The sequence below is a fragment of the Pinus tabuliformis genome, chromosome 4_2, assembly GCF_031772625.1.
Source record: "Pinus tabuliformis cultivar Carrire ecotype Pingquan chromosome 4_2, CPIR1, whole genome shotgun sequence".
NCBI classification, from domain to species: domain Eukaryota; kingdom Viridiplantae; phylum Streptophyta; class Pinopsida; order Pinales; family Pinaceae; genus Pinus; species Pinus tabuliformis.
In genome coordinates, this window is record NC_142304.1 from 10,955,637 (window position 1) to 10,974,348 (window position 18,712).

At 39.0% G+C, this 18,712-nt stretch overlaps 1 protein-coding gene across 1 annotated transcript; it reads right to left on the minus strand.

Moving 5' to 3' along the window:
• Window positions 1-1,516: 1,516 nt before the first annotated feature.
• LOC149168131 (uncharacterized) lies at window positions 1,517-11,170 on the minus strand. Its single transcript, XM_089424819.1, has 3 exons — window positions 10,544-11,170; window positions 10,111-10,414; window positions 1,517-2,316 (listed from the first exon to the last, which is right to left on the minus strand). The coding sequence occupies exons 1-3, from the start codon at window positions 11,168-11,170 to the stop codon at window positions 1,517-1,519; spliced, it is 1,731 nt and encodes a 576-aa protein (XP_089280945.1).
• Between the last annotated feature and the right edge of the window lie 7,542 nt (window positions 11,171-18,712).

Genomic DNA, 18,712 nt, shown 5'->3' on the forward strand with positions numbered 1-18,712 from the left:
CTGTGCTCTATTCGTTAAACAAAGAAATCTGAGGAAAATTGAATTTCACTAAATTGAAAATCAAAAGTCATTTTCATTGAGGCCAAGGTATTAGAGACTCATCGGGTTGTCATAGCAAATAGGAATTGAACCATAAAAATAATTTAGCTGAGCTACGTGATCCTCAAGTTTCTTTTTTTTCTCATGGAAAAATCCGTAATTTCATTTATGGAAGAAATTACATTTTGTAGATGCATATGCATATGCCAATATTTTCATTGATCAGAAGAAAAGATGAAAATATCAAAAACTACTACCGAAAAAACATCTAGGTAGTAGACCCAACATAGTCCGGGAGGAGTTCATAGAAAGTATCATAAACAGTCAAAATATGTATTATTTGGTCCACGCAGGGGGATAATACCAAAAAAGTAATAGTGCCAATCATATTGGCCACTGAACAGTACATAAACAATAAAGTAAAATATGTACATAATCTGATAAAGAAACTGTCCAAAAATTAGACCATTATGTCCATAAATGGTCTATGATAGTACTGGTAACTAGCTCCATCGATCAGCTCCGTAATCAGCCAGATGCCTTGCCCCCTGTTCGCGCCTTCTTTGGAAAGGCGGTCAGCCTCGGAGTTCCGCTCCCTGTAGATGTGATTGCATGAGAAGGAGTCAAAATTGGAGATCAGTCTTAAAGCTTCATCAAGTATGTGTCTTAATGAAAAAGACCAGCAACAGGAACGCTTATTTAGCTAGTCGCAGACAATCATGGAGTCACCAAACAGTTGAAGAGCATGGCAGTTCTTCTCAGATGCAAATCGGATGATGAAATAGGGTACTGAAAGTTCAGCGAAATTATTTGAATCCCCCCGCAGACCCATGGATAGCATGAAGGAGTGCCTCTCAGAAAGGTGAAGGATAGCCCCTCCCCCACACCTAGCTTCTTGTGCAACCCCGTCAAAGAAAGCCTAGGGTCAGGTAGGATCAATCAGTTCAGGATAGATAATATGGGGACGAGAGATAGGGGGGTCATCCGGGATGAGGTGAAAATTAGCTTTGATCAAGGTAGCCAAACTAGGCCACCGAGGAGGGGAATTATGAAAAATGAGATGATTACGGGCAATCCAGACAGCCTAATAGAATAAGAAGGGGAGATTCCTCAATTTGGTGGGAGAAACAGAAGAAAACCAATCGATCCAGGCCACGTCCAGGGTGCTCGGAAGCCAGGTATAAGGGGAAGGAATGACAGATGAGACAAGGTTCCAGAAGTGGTGGATGTTCAGGCAATTTAGGAAGATGTGGGAAGCAGATTCACCGTCCCTGTTGTAGAAATGACACCAGTGTGGGCCCAAGAAGGAACGCTTCATCAGGTTGTCCCCCATAGGAACTCTATTACGAAGGATGCACCACATTAAAAGTCTTGATCGAGGAGGCGCCTTGAGTTTCCAGAGGTGTTTCCACCACTTTTGTAGCATGGGGGGCTTACGCGGCTCCGCCAGAACAGTGTAACCCGCCTTTGGAGTGTATCACCCTGATTTTGCCAGCGCCCAGATGATCTCATCATCACCCTCTGTCAGCCTGATATGAGCCTCTAGCAGGGCTTGTATATAGTCTCTCCAGTGCTGCTGCCAGGGAGGGGGAATGTTGAGGTGAAGATCAGATTTCCAAGCCTGTTGAAGAAACGAGGTGTTAAAATCATCAGCTATGTGTTCAAGGTGGGTGATATGCTGCTCCCTTAGGTACAATAAGAGTTCGGCCGGTAGTCTGTGCATATTGCCGCAGCCAATCCACAGGTCAATGCCAATGCGAACCTTGTTCCCAGATTTTATTCTCCATGTGATGCCCACACGAATGGGATCCAAGGCCTTCAGGACAGCCTTCCAGATGATTGAAATGCCAGAGTAGAGCCTATCCGGTCTTCTAATCCATTCCAGAACATGAGCAGGGGTGATATATTTCGAGTAGGTTACTCTAGTCCAAAGGTTGTCCGAAACAACCAACTGCCAACCAAGTTTAGCAGCCAAGGTTGAGGAGAAATCATCAAGCTTTTTGATCCCCCAAACGCCCCATTTTTTTGGAAGGGTGAGGGCATCCCATTTGACCCAAGAAAAAATTCTTCCTGGCTGATTGCCCCTCCATAAGAATCTGCAGCAAAGATTTTGAATTCTTGCCAGAATACCTCTGGGGATCCAGGCTAGAGACATCCAATAAACCGGAGTTGCTTCGAGAACACTCTTCATGAGATTCAAATGGCCTACACGGGATAAGAATCTTAAGTACCAAGTATTTAGCCGCTTTCCCAACTTAGCAATAAGCCAAGTCCAGTCTACAATGTTATAACCAATCGGCTTTAGCTTATATCCCAAATATTTCAGCCCCTCCTCTAGAGCCAGTAAAGTAAAATTAAATCCGTGGAGCGCATAATGTATTTCATGCTAAGCGCAGGTCGCAATCGTCAAAGAAGATTTTCCTTCATTGATGATCATACCAGTGGTCTGTTGAAATAAGGAAAATATTGTTGGAAATAATACTGAGAGGGGGGGTGAATCAATATTATGAAATCAATATAACTTTTTCATTTCCATAGTCTGAGTCATATATGCTGCTTTAGTTAAGAATACCCACGTATATTTAGTAAACTTATGATTCAGTTAATTGATCTTCAATGAGTGCATTAGAACATTATCAACCATATTAACAGTAAACAGGTGCGATAAAATAGAACAGATCATCACACATAAGCCACACACATGAACACCATGATATAAGGTGGAAACTCAATGTGGGAGAAAACCACCTGCTGCAAGTCATCTCAATGTTCTTCTTAATAAGAAAATCCTTTTACAATATTTATGTACTGGTGCAGTCTTGTACCAGTACGCAGGCTTCTACCTGTAGAGAGCTACAACCCTCTCTGGTTTTCCAGTCTCTCCTGGAAGGGAGCTACAACCCCCATAGTTCTTGTACTAGCCGATCCATTTACTAGTATGCAGGCTGCTACCTGCTACAATGCTCCAATGTTTTCAACTACTACTGAAAGGGAGCTGCCACCCCCTTAGCTCTTGTACTAGCTAAGATACTAGTACGTAGGCGCCAGCCTACAATCTTCTCTCCTCCGGGTACCACGTTTCATACATTTTCAGACTGGATACACCTGAAGCACAACACATAATCTGAAAGGCCATGTTTCATCCAATTTTCATACTGGACCCATAAATATCATTGAAGCACATAATCAATCAATCTTCTGAATCACCCAATGACCAGATCAATACATATACAAGGATAATATGTGTGTTAGTAATCAGATCTAGTCCATCAGATCATATAAGGATAAGTCATTATGAACATAATCAATCAATCAATCACTTCTCAGAATGCCGTTATTAGAACACAGTACCAGTACCCAATCATCACTTTAGATCCTAGAATACTGCAATAATAAACAAGAGTAGCTAAATATATTTCATGAAAAATCCGCAACTTCACCAATAGAAAACCTGCGTACATCCGCACCTTCTCCTACTCCTTGCCTGCGCACCTTCGCACCTGAGTCTACGGCTTGCCTGTGCAACTACGCACCTGAAGCACTTCTGGGCCTGCGAACCTCCGCACCTGTGGTGCTTCTGGGCCTGCGAACCTCCGCACCTACTATTGCAAACCACCTGCGGACCTCCGCACCTGATCTGTGCCTGGACTGCGGTCCTCCGCACCTGCAGCCGTGTCGCACCTGCGGTCCTATAGGTATAGATCAATTTTGCAGACTTTACTCATACCCCAAACTATCAGATCTATAGATCCGATCATGCGTCAAGGAGATCTCGACCATTCAGTAGATCTGCCTTATAAACCTTAGGTTCCTTCTTTATTCAGATCTAGATCTACACCATAACCCAATCACCGTATTCCAGATCTAGCACTTTATCAGATATTCAATTAATCAGAAGATGCCTTGCCAAATGATCTCCTTCCTCTTTTATAGCCTTAGGCCTTTCACAATACCACAGACCAAAAACCATAACAATTCAATACCATGAACCCAATACTTGGGATCAACACTTTTGGATGCAATACCACAGACCAAAACCATAACAATTCAATACCATGGACCCAATACTTGGGATCAACACTTTTGGATGCAATACCACGGGCCAAAACCATAGGATCAAAAACTGTCGGACTAATACCATGAACCAACCGTGAAAGTGCGTGAACGTTTCTCTACATGAGAGTGCGTGAACTTTTCTCTTCATGAAAGGAACTTTTCTCTGCATGAAAGTGTGTGAAATTTTCTCTACATGAAAGAAACTTTTCTCTGCATGAAAGTGTGTGAACTTTTCTCTACATGAAAGAAAATTTTCTCTGCATGAAAGTGCGTGAACTTGAAAATAACTTTGCTGCACTATAATTTATCATCTGTGTGATTTTCCATCAAGGACAACACTTGTCTCATAATGCCAACAATCTCCCCCTTTGGACTTGATGGCAAAGCTAACTTGTCATACTGAGAACTGTCATCTGATTCCTTTGAGTTGTCCGGCATCCCATGCATTCTGTCACATCTGATATCTCTTCCGTAGATTCATCTAGATATATATAAGTGAGTTGATCTTCTACGAGTTGGTTGCCATCAAGTACAACACATGCATCATAATGCCAACAATCTCCCCCTTTGGACTTGATGGCAACAATTCCAAATTACTCTCCCCCTTTGACATCAAGGGCAAAGGGCGGACCAAGATATTCTCTTCCTTTGCTGTCCATACTCCCCCTGAGTACCTACTGAAATATCTGAATGAGCTCCCCCTTTGTATATGCCATGGTGCACCAATCTATCCATGCTCTTTTTGAGAACATGTTGAAATCTCTGCTCTACTGAAATATGGTGTTCATGCTCCCCCTGACTGTAAGCAAGGTCTGCAAAAAGATGTTCTACACGAAGAAGATGACTCTATACATCATAAATGACCTTCCTATCACCAAAGACTCATACATACATCTATCTCCCATCACAATGGTGATATACCAAAAGTTTACATATGATAACATAAGAGAATAACATCATTCATCCCAAGCATAGTGGGGAAACCAACATACGCCGTTACATGACCTGAAGAGATCTCATTAAATGACTACAATAGATAGAGACACACTATTACATCATGAGTCTTGATATGACCTTTACATCGAATGATATACATGACATTTATAACAGAGACCAAACACCTAAATAAGATCATGATAAACATCAGCAACGACACTATATGATCTGCTCCATAGCATCTATCAATAACAACTAGACCAACAACTTGTATTAGTGCATGAATCATAAAGTTATGTTCGTATCAGCTCATCCTTTTGAAGAGAATTCTGTATATATAGAATCATTCACATTCTATCATATGTGAGAAACACCATAGCCATCCAGATCTACATGAACCAAGTATCATCAATTGGGAATATCTGCATTAATCAACATATGTACGAAACAATCTATCATCATATAGGTAAGAACTCATCATCATCATGTCTCCAACAATGCAACTTTGAATAATCATCCATGTATCCAGCCAACAATCCTCATCCATATATGTGCCAAGAATAATAGGAATCCTGCATCATAACTGTAATATATGATCTTTATGCATATGATGACAATAGCATATGAGTGACTCATCATCAAGTAAAGAAGATGTGAATTCAAGCTATGTACTTCTCCTTATCCTTATGAAGATCACCATGTAAGCACCATTAGAGAATCAACCACAAATCTGATCTAAATATCAACTATGTAACCCCAAGAATCATCTGAACAACTCATAACTATATCATAGCAAGATGAATCATTTATCCTCATAAGCACCATCACCAAGGACTATTAACAATAATGCCAACAATGCATTAAAAGCATATGCTCCCCCTAAACCTGTGCCATCTTGTTTACTGTCAGATCTGATCATGTATATCAGGAAGAAGTATGAAGACATCATCATTATCAAGTTAGAAACAAAACACTTCTAACCATCAAGTCATTTCCACACATCATCAGCAAATTGTAACCATTATCAAACAACGCAAATAATAAACCGAATCATAACTGATCCTTTTCCTGAACCTATCCCTATTGCCTTTCCTCAAACAATCATATACACGACTATGCCATAACCAACTCGTGTATATACGTGACTTCTCTTTAAGAAACTTGCGTATGAGATTTAGGAAACTAAAGTTTTACACTTCCAGCTCCCTCTGATTCTGTTATGTCTGTATGTTGTGCTGTGCTGCCTCTTTCTGACTCTACTTATTTCTTCTTCCACATCTTCAAGTGTGATGATGATGTTTTCTCTTTTTGGTATGGTGCCCATACTTTGTTCCTACACTCCTTAGCTATATGTCCAAGCTTGTTACATGTGTAACATCTTACGTGTCTCATATTTATTCTATAGCAATCAACAGCTCTGTGACCAAACATATTGCAAGCAAAGCAATATCAATTAAAGTACCTTGAATGTGATGATCTTTCTGCATGATGGTCTTGAACCCTTCTTCTTCTACATCTAGCTGCAACATGTCCAAGATTATGACATACATAACATTCAACATTATTCATAGGAGGAGTAAAAGATTTTCTTTGAAGAATTTCTTTCCTTGGTTGATGATGAGATTGACCTTTCATCTCCTTATTGAGCATTTCAGTAGAGTCCCTTGTCTTACTTTGTGAACTAGATTCACCTTCAATAGATTCATGAAAACCAAGACCAGTTTTGATAGCAGGAGACCTTTGACTATTAAGAATATCATCCAAGACTTTAGTACTATCTTGAAATCGTAAAAGCTTATCCTTTTCTTCTAATTTACCTTTCAAGATATTTACCTCAACCTGAAGTTGTTCTTCCTTTTCCAGACATTGCTTCTTCAAAATTTCTTCAGATTTTCTTCCTTCTTCCATTTGTTGCCTTAGTTTGAGAATCTCCTTTTCTTGTTCTTCATTCAGATCCTGCTGCATTTGACGAATTCTGAAGGCACATTCTAGCTGAGATTTTAAGCTGATAACTTCGTTTTCTTGTTTTTCAATAGTTAGGAGTAGATCTTTATTCTGCTTCTTTGATTCTTCAAGTTCTTCCTTTAGTGAGAGAATCATAGCTTCAAGCCCTTCATAATAACTGGATCTATCTCTGAGTTTCTTGATTGTTGTGCTCTTTTCATTGACTTCATTTCTTAGAGATGTTACTTCATCCTGCAACTTTTGATATTTATCCTTGAATAACTTCCTTACCTTGCTTCCTTCCTCACGTTGAGCCTTTAGTCTGGTAGCTACTTCTTTGAAGGCACCATCCTTTATGTTCAATAGATCTTCTTGATCTCTAATTTTTTCCGTCAGCCTCTTAAATTCTGCCTCTATTTGATATCCTTCTTGCTCACCCATAAGAGCACATTCAGTTGTTTCATTATCACTTACATCACCTTCAAATGGATAGATAGCTGGAACATCAGAGGATAAAAAATTCATACCTGATAGTTCATCTTCATTCTGAAATGATTCTGAATCTGAAGTGCTTCTTCCACATAATCCCCAATCGATTCTCCCAATGTCATAGTTCTTCTCAGATGTCTTCTTCTGCTTAGGCGCTTTCTTCTTAAGCTTATTTCCCATTGTTCCACGGATCTCCTTCAAGCGATCAAGCTTCTACCAAAGGACCTACTCTGGTACCAATTGTTGGAAATAATACTGAGAGGGGGTGGGGGGGTGAATCAGTATTATCAAATCAATATAACTTTTTCATTTCCATAGTCTGAGTCATATATGCTGCTTCAGTTAAGAATACCCACGTATATTCAGTAAACTTATGATTCAGTTAATTGATATTCAATGAGTGCATTAGAACATTATCAACCATATTAACAATAAACAGGTGCGGTATAATAGAAGATATCATCACACATAAGCCACACACATGAACACCATGATATAAGGTGGAAACCCAATGTGGGAGAAAACCACCTGCTGCAAGTCATCTCAATCTTCTTCTTAATAAGAAAATCATTTTACAATATTTCTGTACTGGTGCAGTCTTGTACCAGTACGCAGGCTTCTACCTGCAGAGAGCTAAAACCCTCTCTCATTTTCCAGTCTCTCCTGGAAGGGAGCTACAACCCCCATAGTTCTTGTACTAGCCGATCCATTTACTAGTACGCAGGTTGCTACCTGCTGCAATGCTTCAATGTTTTCAACTGCTACTAAAAGGGAGTTGCCACCCCCTTAGCTCTTGTACTAGCTAAGATACTAGTATGTAGGCGCCGACCTACAATCTTCTGTCCTCTGGGTACCACCTTTCATACATTTTCAGACTGGATACACCTGAAGCACAACACATAATCTGAAAGGCCACGTTTCATCCAGTTTTCATACTGGACCCATAAATATCATAGAAGCACATAATCAACCAATCTTCTGAGTCACCCATTCACCAGATCAATACATATACAAGGATAATATGTGTGTTAGCAATCAGATTAGTCCATTAGATCATATAAGGATAAGTCATGATGAACATAATCAATCAATCATTCACTTCTCAGAATGTTGTTATCAGAACACAATACCAGTACCTAGACATCACTTCAGATCCCAGAGTACTACAATAATAAATAGGAGCAGCCAAATAGATTTCATGAAAAATCCGCAACTTCAGCAATAGAAAACCTGCGTACATCCGCACCTTCTCCTGTTCCTTGCCTGCGCACCTCTGCACCTTAGTCTACGGCTTGCCTGCGCACCTCCGCACCTCCAGCGCTTCTGGGCCTGCGAACCTCCGCACCTGTGGTGCTTCTAGGCCTGCGAACCTCCACACCTGCTGCTGTAAACTACCTGCCTAGACTGCAGTCCTCCGCACCTGCAGTCGTGTTGCACCTGCGGTCCTGTAGGTATAGATCAATTTTGCAGACTTTACTCATACCCCAGACTATCAGATCTATAGATCCAATCATGCGTCAAGGAGATCTCGACTCATCAGTAGATCCGCCATATAAAGCTCAGGTTCCTTCTTTATTCAGATCTAGATCTACACCATAACCCAATCACCGTATTCCAGATCTAGCACTTTATCAGATATTCAATTAATCAGAAGATGCCTTGCCAAATGATCTCCTTCCTCTTTTATAGCCTTCGGCCTTTCACAATACCACAGACCAAAAACCATAACAATTCAATACCATGAACCCAATACTTGGGATCAACACTTTTGGATGCAATACCACAGACCAAAACCATAACAATTCAATACCATGGACCCAATACTTGGGATCAACACTTTTGGATGCAATACCACGGGCCAAAACCATAGGATCAAAAACTGTCGGACTAATACCATGAACCAACCGTGAAAGTGCGTGAACGTTTCTCTACATGAAAGAAACTTTTCTCTGCATGAAAGTGCGTGAACTTGAAAATAACTTTGCGACACTATAATTTATCATCTGTGTGATTTGCCATCAAGGACAACACTTGTCTCATAATGCCAACAATCTCCCCCTTTGGACTTCATGGAAGAGCTAACTTGTCATACTGAGAACTGTCATCTGATTCCTTTGAGTTGTCCAGCATCCCATGCATTCTGTCACATCTGATATCTCTTCCATAGATTCATCTAGATATATATAAGTGAGTTGATCTTCTACAAGTTGGTTGCCATCAAGTACAACACATGCATCATAATGCCAAAAAATATATCTCTGAGTGAGGTTAAGTCCCCCACACTACCGTTGAGAAAAATTAGCACATCATCCACGAAAAGTAAGTGGGTGAGCGTGCACTCATCAGTGATCTTCATGCCAGAAAATCTGCCTCTCCGATGCTCTTCCAAAATTAACCGACCAAGGACTTCCATGATTAAGACGAATAATAGAGGGGAGAGAGGACACCCCTATCTAAGGCCACGAGTTGACGAGAAGAAAGGGGATGCACTTCCGTTGACCAAAACACTGAAAGGAATGTTAATAATACATCCCATAATCCATTTAATGAAAATGAAAGGGAAACCAAGGTGAGTAAGTAGCATTCTCAGATATAACCAGTTCACCTGGTCAAAAGCTTTAGATAAATCAACCTTCATTATCATACCTTCACCCTTCCTGCTGTGAAGAGAGTGTAATACCTCCTGAGTCATTCCAATCGCTTCATGTATTTGTCTATCCTTTAGGAAAGCAAATTGTTCAGGCAAGATATGTTTAGATAAAATGGGCTTTAGTCTGTTAGCAATAATTTTAGCAATAATCTTATACAGACAGTTACAAAGCGAAATAGGGTAAAAATCAGCAAAAGTGGACGGGTTGTCTGCCTTCGGGATCAGAGCAATGAAAGTGGATGAGATGGCAGCTTCCATCCGACCCGAAACCCTAGACTCCTCCACCACTCTGAGCAAATCCTGTCCAATCAAATAAAAAAAAGCCAGGTAAAATTCGATGGTCCATCCATCAGGTCCAGGGCTTTTGTCCTTGTTGAAACCCTTCATGGTATCCTCCAGTTCCCCCAGAGTTACCTCCTAAATCAGAACCTCCTCTTCTTCCTGATCCACGTATCGAGGGAAGAGTTGTGCAACCCTAATAATCTCAGCTAAGTTAGTCTCCCCTGGGTCCCTATAGGCATGTTTAAAATGGGAGGTAGCAAGAGCAGCGAGCTGGGGGAATGTATGTGCTGTCCTTCCCTGATCATCTTGCATTTGCCAGATTGTATTGACAACTTTCCTCCCGTTAGCAAATTTATGAAAGAATTTAGAATTAGCATCGCCTTCTTGAATCCAGATGGCCCTGCTCCTTAATCTCCATTTGTCTTCTTTATCTTTTAGGAGTTTACCGTGAGCCGAGAAGAGGGATGTGATATGATTCTTGTGCTCCTCCAATCTATAAAGACCCCCCTGAGCTTTTTCAAAAAACTCCAGGTCTTTCTCAATTTGTGCCAATGAATGATCATCCTGTAGTCTTTTATGATGGGCCCAATTTTTAGACAATTTCCTCAGCTCTATTAAGTTATTGATAAAACCAGTCGTAACTGAGCTTCCAACCCCTGGAGGGTTTGATTTCCAAAAATTTGTGACCATGCTGATATAAGAAGCATCCCTTAGCCAGGTAGTGCTGAACTTAAAAGGACCCTTCGACTTGTCGCTTCCACGTCCTATCTCCATGTAAATTGGTAGGTGATCTGAGAGCCCTCCGGTACCCACCCATTGTCTAATATTGTGGCCCAAATCCATGATCTGTTCCTTCACCAGGAAACGATCCAACCTCCTAGCAAGGCACTATCACCCACCCAATTATTTCTCCAAGTGGCCTGTAATTTCGCAATAGGGATGTCTATTAGATGGTGAAGTTCCAGGATAGACGAGAAGTAGTCTAAGAGAGGGTCCGATTGTGCCCGCTGACCCCAAGATTCAGCAAAACCAATGGAAAAATTTAGATCCCCACCTACAATCAGGTTGCCTGCAGAGAATTTCTCCGAATCTAGAAGGTGTTCCCAGAAAACAGGGTGATTTAGGCAGGGACCGTAAATATTGGCAATTCTGAAAGAGGTCCCCAACTCTGCAGAGTGAACATCGACCCCAATAAAACCTCACCCACCCCAGCAACTGGTCACTTTAATAGATCAATTATTTGTGCCTAACAACAGACCTCCAAAATAACTAAGAGCATCGAAACCTGTAAAACTCCAGCCCGGAAGAAAAGGTTCCAGGGTTCTCACAATATCACTGGCGAGTCCCAAAGTCTCCTGGAGGAAAATGATATCCAAAGAGTCGGCAGAGAGGAGCCGACAGAGTGCTAGTTTTTTGTCGGGCCTAGCAAGCCCTCGACAATTGAAGGATAGAATCTTCATGGAGGGGGTTCAGGCAGGGCTGTTCTTGCTCTAAGAACCCCAGTGATAGTGGATTTCTTTCCCAAAGCAATGTCAACATCCACTTGAGCTTGTGCAATTTTAAAATCAGAAGGACGGCCTCGGGAGGATTTGGTAGCCGGGGGAGGGTGGAGGATGTCCAGTCCAACCTGGTCCATAGACGAAAGCCTCGAGTGAGACCGGGTGAGGTATCGAGGGGCAGATGACTCCACCAAAGAGGTCGAGGTCAACGGGGGGGAGGAATCAAGTAGGACAGGGGGCGTGGGGGCTAAAGCGGTGAGGGGAGGGGAGATGGCGCAATTGCAAGGAACAAGGGTCTCCAGATTTACATCAGAACCCAGACTCAAAGACTATTCGGATATTATATTATGAATATCAGAAAAGAAATTTGAGGCGGGTAAGGGAGAGGAAAGCATACCCGAAGAAAAGGAGTCACCCGAGGCCGTCACTGCTGAACCAGGAGCCGGTGGAGGTGGGCGAAGCGGCGGACGACCACGCTTCCTCGGAGTGTTTTTAGCCAGCTCCGCCGAACACAGATCCTGACTTGAAAAAGTGCCAGTGCCCCCAGAGAGAGGAGTGGATAAGCGATGGAAATCATCGGTGGCACGAGGCAAATCATCTCTTGCGGGGGCTCCCTATGAGAGAGCATCCTGAACCGGCGTGAACTGCGACAAAGACCTCTCTGAGTGCCTGTTATTCCACTTATGGCAGCACCTGCACCTGAAGGGAACCCCTTCATAATCCAGCATTTTTCTCTGAGATGAGTTCCTCCATTGAATGTTGATGAATTCCGGGAGTCCACCAGTGAGGTCCAAGTGAACTAAGATTCTGGCATAAGCCATTTTCCCTGTAGAGAGGTATGATTCGTCATAAGTAATGAACATGCCCATGGCGTCCCCAATCTGTCTGAAAATTTGCTCCGACCATAAATGTACAGGTACACCCGGTAGCTGAACCCAAACTGGACTAGTCCCCGCCTTTTTAGTCTCGAGGTTGAACATCGGAGTCCATCTGCATAGGAGGACTAGTGCCTAGTCGATGTGCCAAATAGTTGTGAGGACCTAGTTAGTTTTGGCAATGGTCTTGAAACAGAGAGCAAACCAACCCCTCACAAAAGTTTGGACTCGGGGGGGTTTTGACAGGTGATGTCCCCAGACCTCCATCGTCCACTTCTGCAACCGTTCGACACTATAGTGTCTGCCCCTAACCCGTCCAACCAGAACCTTTTCAGCTGAGTCCATTGCCTCACTGAAAGGTGTGTCTTTGGCAAGTTTCAAGAAGAGCTCATTGCTGCACAGGGGTAGGCATTTCTTCCTCTTAGAAGGCCCTGGAGAAACCTTGTTCGGTGCTGCCGCCGCTCTATCCTCCGGGCTGGCCACAAATGCTGCCTGTTCTTTCTCCGGCAGAGGACCTTTATCATGTAAATCATCGAAGAACCCTGAAATGATGCCAATATCCGTGAAATTTCCTTAAGGGGGGGGGTTCCCTGATCAGGAGGCGGTGAGGGAAACATTGCTAGATGCAATAAGGGTACTGTCCGAGGGTTTGTTCAGTGCATGCCCCACTGGAAGAGGTCCCATGCCTGGTTCAAGTGCCTGGGAAATAGTCTCGCTGTCGCCCCAAACCTGAGAGAAGGGAGCCCTAGGCGGATAAGGACCCACGAAATCACGAATCGCCACAGCTTCAGGAGCAACCGAGATGGAGGGATTGAGCTACTGAGAGAGAGGGGGAAGGGCTTCCACTTCAGTAGCTAGTTCTTGCTCATAGGTGAGGAAATCGTCCACAGAGGTTCCGGTGTGAGACCAAAGCAACATCTGTTCTGAGGAAGCCCCGGAGAAAACGTTTTCCTCCATAACCGCCTAGAAACAGGCTGATGGCTACCAGAGGGAAGGTCGGTGGGGGACCAGAAACCATCTAGGGGAAACAAAGGTTAAAAAACCCGAACGTAAACTGCCTGCGGATTAAGGAGGACCGAAGAGACCGCGGAATAATCCAGGAAAAAACGAAGGGAAAAGGTGAAGCGCTTCGACGGGAAAAATAGCAAGGCTATACCCAAAGAACCCCAGAAATGACAAAACAAAACGGAACAGGAAAAACTAAAAAACCATAGTTAAAAAGTTGGGTGCTGGCCAACCCCTGAGTGCCCGAGAGATGTAGTGAAGGGACATAGAAAACCTTGTCCCACCATGAATTTCTAACGAGAAAAAAACCATAAACTAGCTCTAAACCCTAAGTCACCATTTTCGCCTTCCTAGAGCTCGCACCTATGCATTTTGAAGTGTTGTTTTGCAAACCTTGCAAATTACTTTCTTGGGCATATTTCTATCATGTGATCCTCAAGTTTCACATCGTATAACCTTTTTTTTACAGAGTATGACAAAAATTGAAAGATAAAATTGGTTGAATTTACTTAGTCCAACCTAGAGAGAAAGACATGTAATTAGAGAAATAAATAAATATGAAAAATAAAAAGAAAATAAATAAGAAATAAAAAATAGTATCAAAAATTAAAAAAAAATTAATATTAAAAAATAATAAAGAGAAAAAAATAATTAAAAATAAATAAATAAAACTAAAATAATAAAAGATGATTAATATAAAAATACTAGTTAAAAATATATTGACAGATACTATAAGTATCCAATTGTCATTAATGTTCCAACCATCATCTTCATTAACATTATTGGGAACCTTTACCATTTCAATTTCTTCCATGAAATTTGAATTATGGTAGTCACCTACTATGCAAGAATTGAAGCATATATAATATATAATAGTCTATATTATATAATAGTCTATATTGTCTGTGTGTTTAGCTCATGTGGATATATGAGTATGTTTGTGTTTGATATTAGTAGAATGTCAATAGAACTTAAATCTTATGAAATGTCAGGTTTAATTCATGTGAGTTTTTTCAAAAAAACTTAGAATTGTAAGGAAAATTTTCTAATTAGTCGGAATAGTACATTTTTTATTGACTTAAGCTAATTTAGAATTATGGAAAAGTTTAGGGTCTCAATTTTTTACATGGCAAATTTTTCCATACGGAAAAAGGAAAAGAAATTTGTTAATTTTTCTTTTTTCTATGGAAATTTTATGAGAATAAATTATTTAATCTATTATATATTTTAAAATATAAATATGTATATAAAAATATTTTTGTAGACTATACTATTTGTGTATTAAGTAACAATAATATTTATTAAGAACTAGTAAATTTGGGAAGTTTAAGATAAATTTCCATCCTTAAAAAAGTTTTCAATATTTTTTTTATTTAAGATATTAATAATCTTGTTCATATTCCCCTCTCCCTTTATGTAGGGAAAAGAGCCTTTGGGATCTCGATTATCGAGCACTCATTAGTATTATGCCATTTAGTTTCATTTTAGAAGGTCTTAATCCCTTGATATTTTCCATAAATATTATTTTTGAAAACCAAAATGACATGGTTCTTTTCATGTTGTAAATGATAGAAGTTCATATATTCCCAAGGCTTTAATTCTTAGAGTATTAACAACCACAAGCTTCTAAGGAATATGATGGAGGGTCTTGACATGCATATATTGATCCATGTAGGTCCTTTCTTTGAACACTTGGTGTACCAATGATCCATCTTGACTTTTAGTGATACAAACGATTAAAAATGTAAGGATTTCATCCACTAAGATATCCATGGGGAATTTTATATATCCAAATTAACTATTTAGGCAATCCTTGAATATTTGTAAACTATCATGTCCATGGATCCAACTGAAAAGTAAAACATTGATGACTCTAATATACAACCTAGGTTGAAGATGGGATGAAATAGAAACACCTATTTTCAGGATATTCCATCAATATATTAGTGGTGGTGGTAAAAGGGACATCCAATGGCTACCTATAGGTCTAGTCATATATCCCACCCTCGAAACAAGAAAATATGGATATAAGACTTATCCCGACTAGCTTTGTTGTATCCTTGTTATTTATTTTATTGATCACACTTATGGCCCTATTAATAGGAATCTTTGTGAAAGGGAAAAACACATCAAAGATAAGAAAATTCATCTTTAAAATGTTTAAAATTCTTGAGTATATTAAAAGAGAAATTGGAGTCCCTAATAGAAGAATTGTTTTTGGGAACAAGAATGTTGAGTATGCAACCTTGTCATTGGTTAATAAAATGGGTAGTTCTCTCAATGGTGTTGACAATGAGTCTGAAACAAGAATAATCCTCATGAATTTGGCAAAGCCATATATTGACAATCAATTTCTTCTTCTTAATGTTTCTACTAGTTTCAACATAGTTGAAGGTTTCTTTTGCAATCTTATTTAGGGGGATTTTATTAATATTTTTGTATCTCCCACAACGTTTAACAATTTACAACCTCTTATCAACATAACATTTCATGTTCATTCTAATCATAATGGCACGTTTGTAAAAATTTCGAGAAACAAAATCATGAATCCTCTTAAAATAAAAACATATTTTTCATTATTAATATTACCCTTTTCTAGCTTTCTCATAAGTATTCTTAAGCAATATTATCTAATTCCATCCTTGATGTTCTCTGCAATCCCTTTAATGCCATTCTCAACACTAGTTGAGATATATTCAACTAAAATATTGCTTAGTATCAAAAAACAATTGAGTTGTCTCTCTAGTAATCTTTTATTGCAATCATCAATATGGAGGTTTCTAAAACTAACTACTTGCTTATGATCGTCACCCTTTGCTAGCTTTCTCATAAGTATTCTTAATCAATATTATCTAATTCCCTCCTTGATGTTCTCTGCAATCCCTTTAATGTCATTCTCGACACTAGTTGAGATATATTCAACTAAAATATTGCTTAGTATCAAAAAAAAAAATTAAGCCCTCTAATAATATTTTATTGCAATCATCAATATGGAGGTTTCTAAAGCTAACCACTTACTTATGATAGTCTTCAAACCTTGGGGCATTGTCATGGGTTAAAAGTATAAAAATATAAACATTATACATGACTCAAATCATTATGAGATCTAATTGTAAATTTCAAAGACACAATTGTGTCCAACTAACCTAATAATTATTGATAAGAAAACTCTCTCTTGCTCTTGCTTTCTTCTCTCCACATCCATTCTTTTATTTTTTGTCTCATTTTTTCCTCCCTTACTTCCTTCTTAGGTCGTTTCTCCTTTACATTTTTCTTCAATTACTTTATATTATTTCAATTTGTTTCTTTAGTTTTCCCTTTCTATTCTTATTTCCTATTTCTTATTATTATTTTTCTTTTTATTTTTCTACATTTTATTTATACTTAATTTTTTACTTTATTTTTGACGTCTCTCTATTTCTTTTTTTTATTTTGTTATAGTTTTTAAATTTTTTAATATATACTTTGTCTTTCCTTTCAAAATATTTTTTTCATTTATTTTTGACTTTATTCTTAATTTCCATTTGCTTAACTTTGTTAAAAAATAATAATTTTGTTATGCATCAATATATTTTAGTTTTTTTTATTATTAAATCTCCAATCTTTATCATTAATTCTTTGATGAGATAATTTACTTAATTTTTTTCTTTTTCTCATTTTTTTTAAATAACCATTTATGTTTTTCTTAATGGATTAATATTAACATTATAATTGAATTCAACATAACTTTATTTATTGAAAAATATATTATTGAGAAAATATATTATCTTCGTCATCAATTAAAACTTTATCTCTTGTGATTCTTCCTAGGGTTTTTTTGTGGCTTTAAGCATGGCACAAGGAATAGGAGTGACTAACACTCCCTCTTACAGAAACATGGTCAATGGTTACAATAAAATGATCCACCTAAGTGTAAAATTTGGATCTACAAAAAATCCTTGCATTCATCAACTAAAAATGGAGAATCAAGCAACTTTGTAGTGAATCAGATCGAATAACAAACAAAATGGTCTACACCAGGGAGTTTCTTGCTTAAAGAAATGATCAATTCATATTTTGAGGTTAAATCAAGAAAAATAGGAGAACTCATTCATTATATGAAGGGTTTTTCCCTGATTAGGATGTTTTTTGGGATTTGTCCCTTATAAAATGCACTAACATGGTGGATTCAATAGAAGTGTAAATGAAGAAGAGGGATCATGATTGAGCTAGCAGAAAAGGGATTTTTCATGGTTATTGTTTCTAGTATAGAAGATAAAATGAACATCCTTAAAAATGGTTATTGTGACTTTATTTTGGAAACTAAGATTTCAAGGAAGCCTCAACATGTATTAGAATATATTCTTCGCCATGGATTTTCTACGAGGAGGAGATAATGGAAGAAATTGAAAATGTTCGAAGATACTTTGTAAAATTCTTAGAAGTGAAAAAATAAGTGAGAATTTTTTCCATATAAAGTATTTGGTATACAAGAACACATCAAAAACATTCCTAGAATTTATTGACATCTATTACAAAGACATGCTCTAGAAGAAGACCCTATATTGTGTGTGCATACCCTTCCAAAGTAGGAGATGCCACAAATATGGGGACTTGTTTAGGTACCCCCCCCCCAATGGTACTAGTTTATTGACTAGATTAACAGAAAAACAATTATTTTTATGCTTTTATAGATCCCCGACCTCATAGGAAAAATAAAAGATTGAAACCAACAAAATAATCATAGTTTGGAGTTCCTTATACATCTAGAAACCTTACCTGGAAATGATATAGTGTAGGAAGAGCACTTTGATCATCTTAAGCAATGGAAAGAGGCATAACCAACTTATTCAAACACTATGGAAACAACCCCAAGAAAAATAAGGGAGACAATAGAGTGAGTTATACAAGCATTTAGGGAAAAAGTGGAATAGGAATCTGAAACTGGAGAAGTAAAG

What these genes read in the sequence shown, in the direction of transcription:
- LOC149168131 (XM_089424819.1), bottom strand. Translation starts at nt 11,170, where the DNA reads ATGGAGATAGGACGTGGAAGCGACAAGTCGAAGGGTCCTTTTAAGTTC. An exon ending in TGGATCAGGAAGAAGAGGAG is followed by an intron (nt 10,415 to 10,543) that starts GTTCTGATTTAG and finishes TTGATTGGACAG; the next exon opens with GATTTGCTCAGAGTGGTGGA. An exon ending in TCACAGCAGGAAGGGTGAAG is followed by an intron (nt 2,317 to 10,110) that starts GTATGATAATGA and finishes ATAACATTGTAG; the next exon opens with ACTGGACTTGGCTTATTGCT.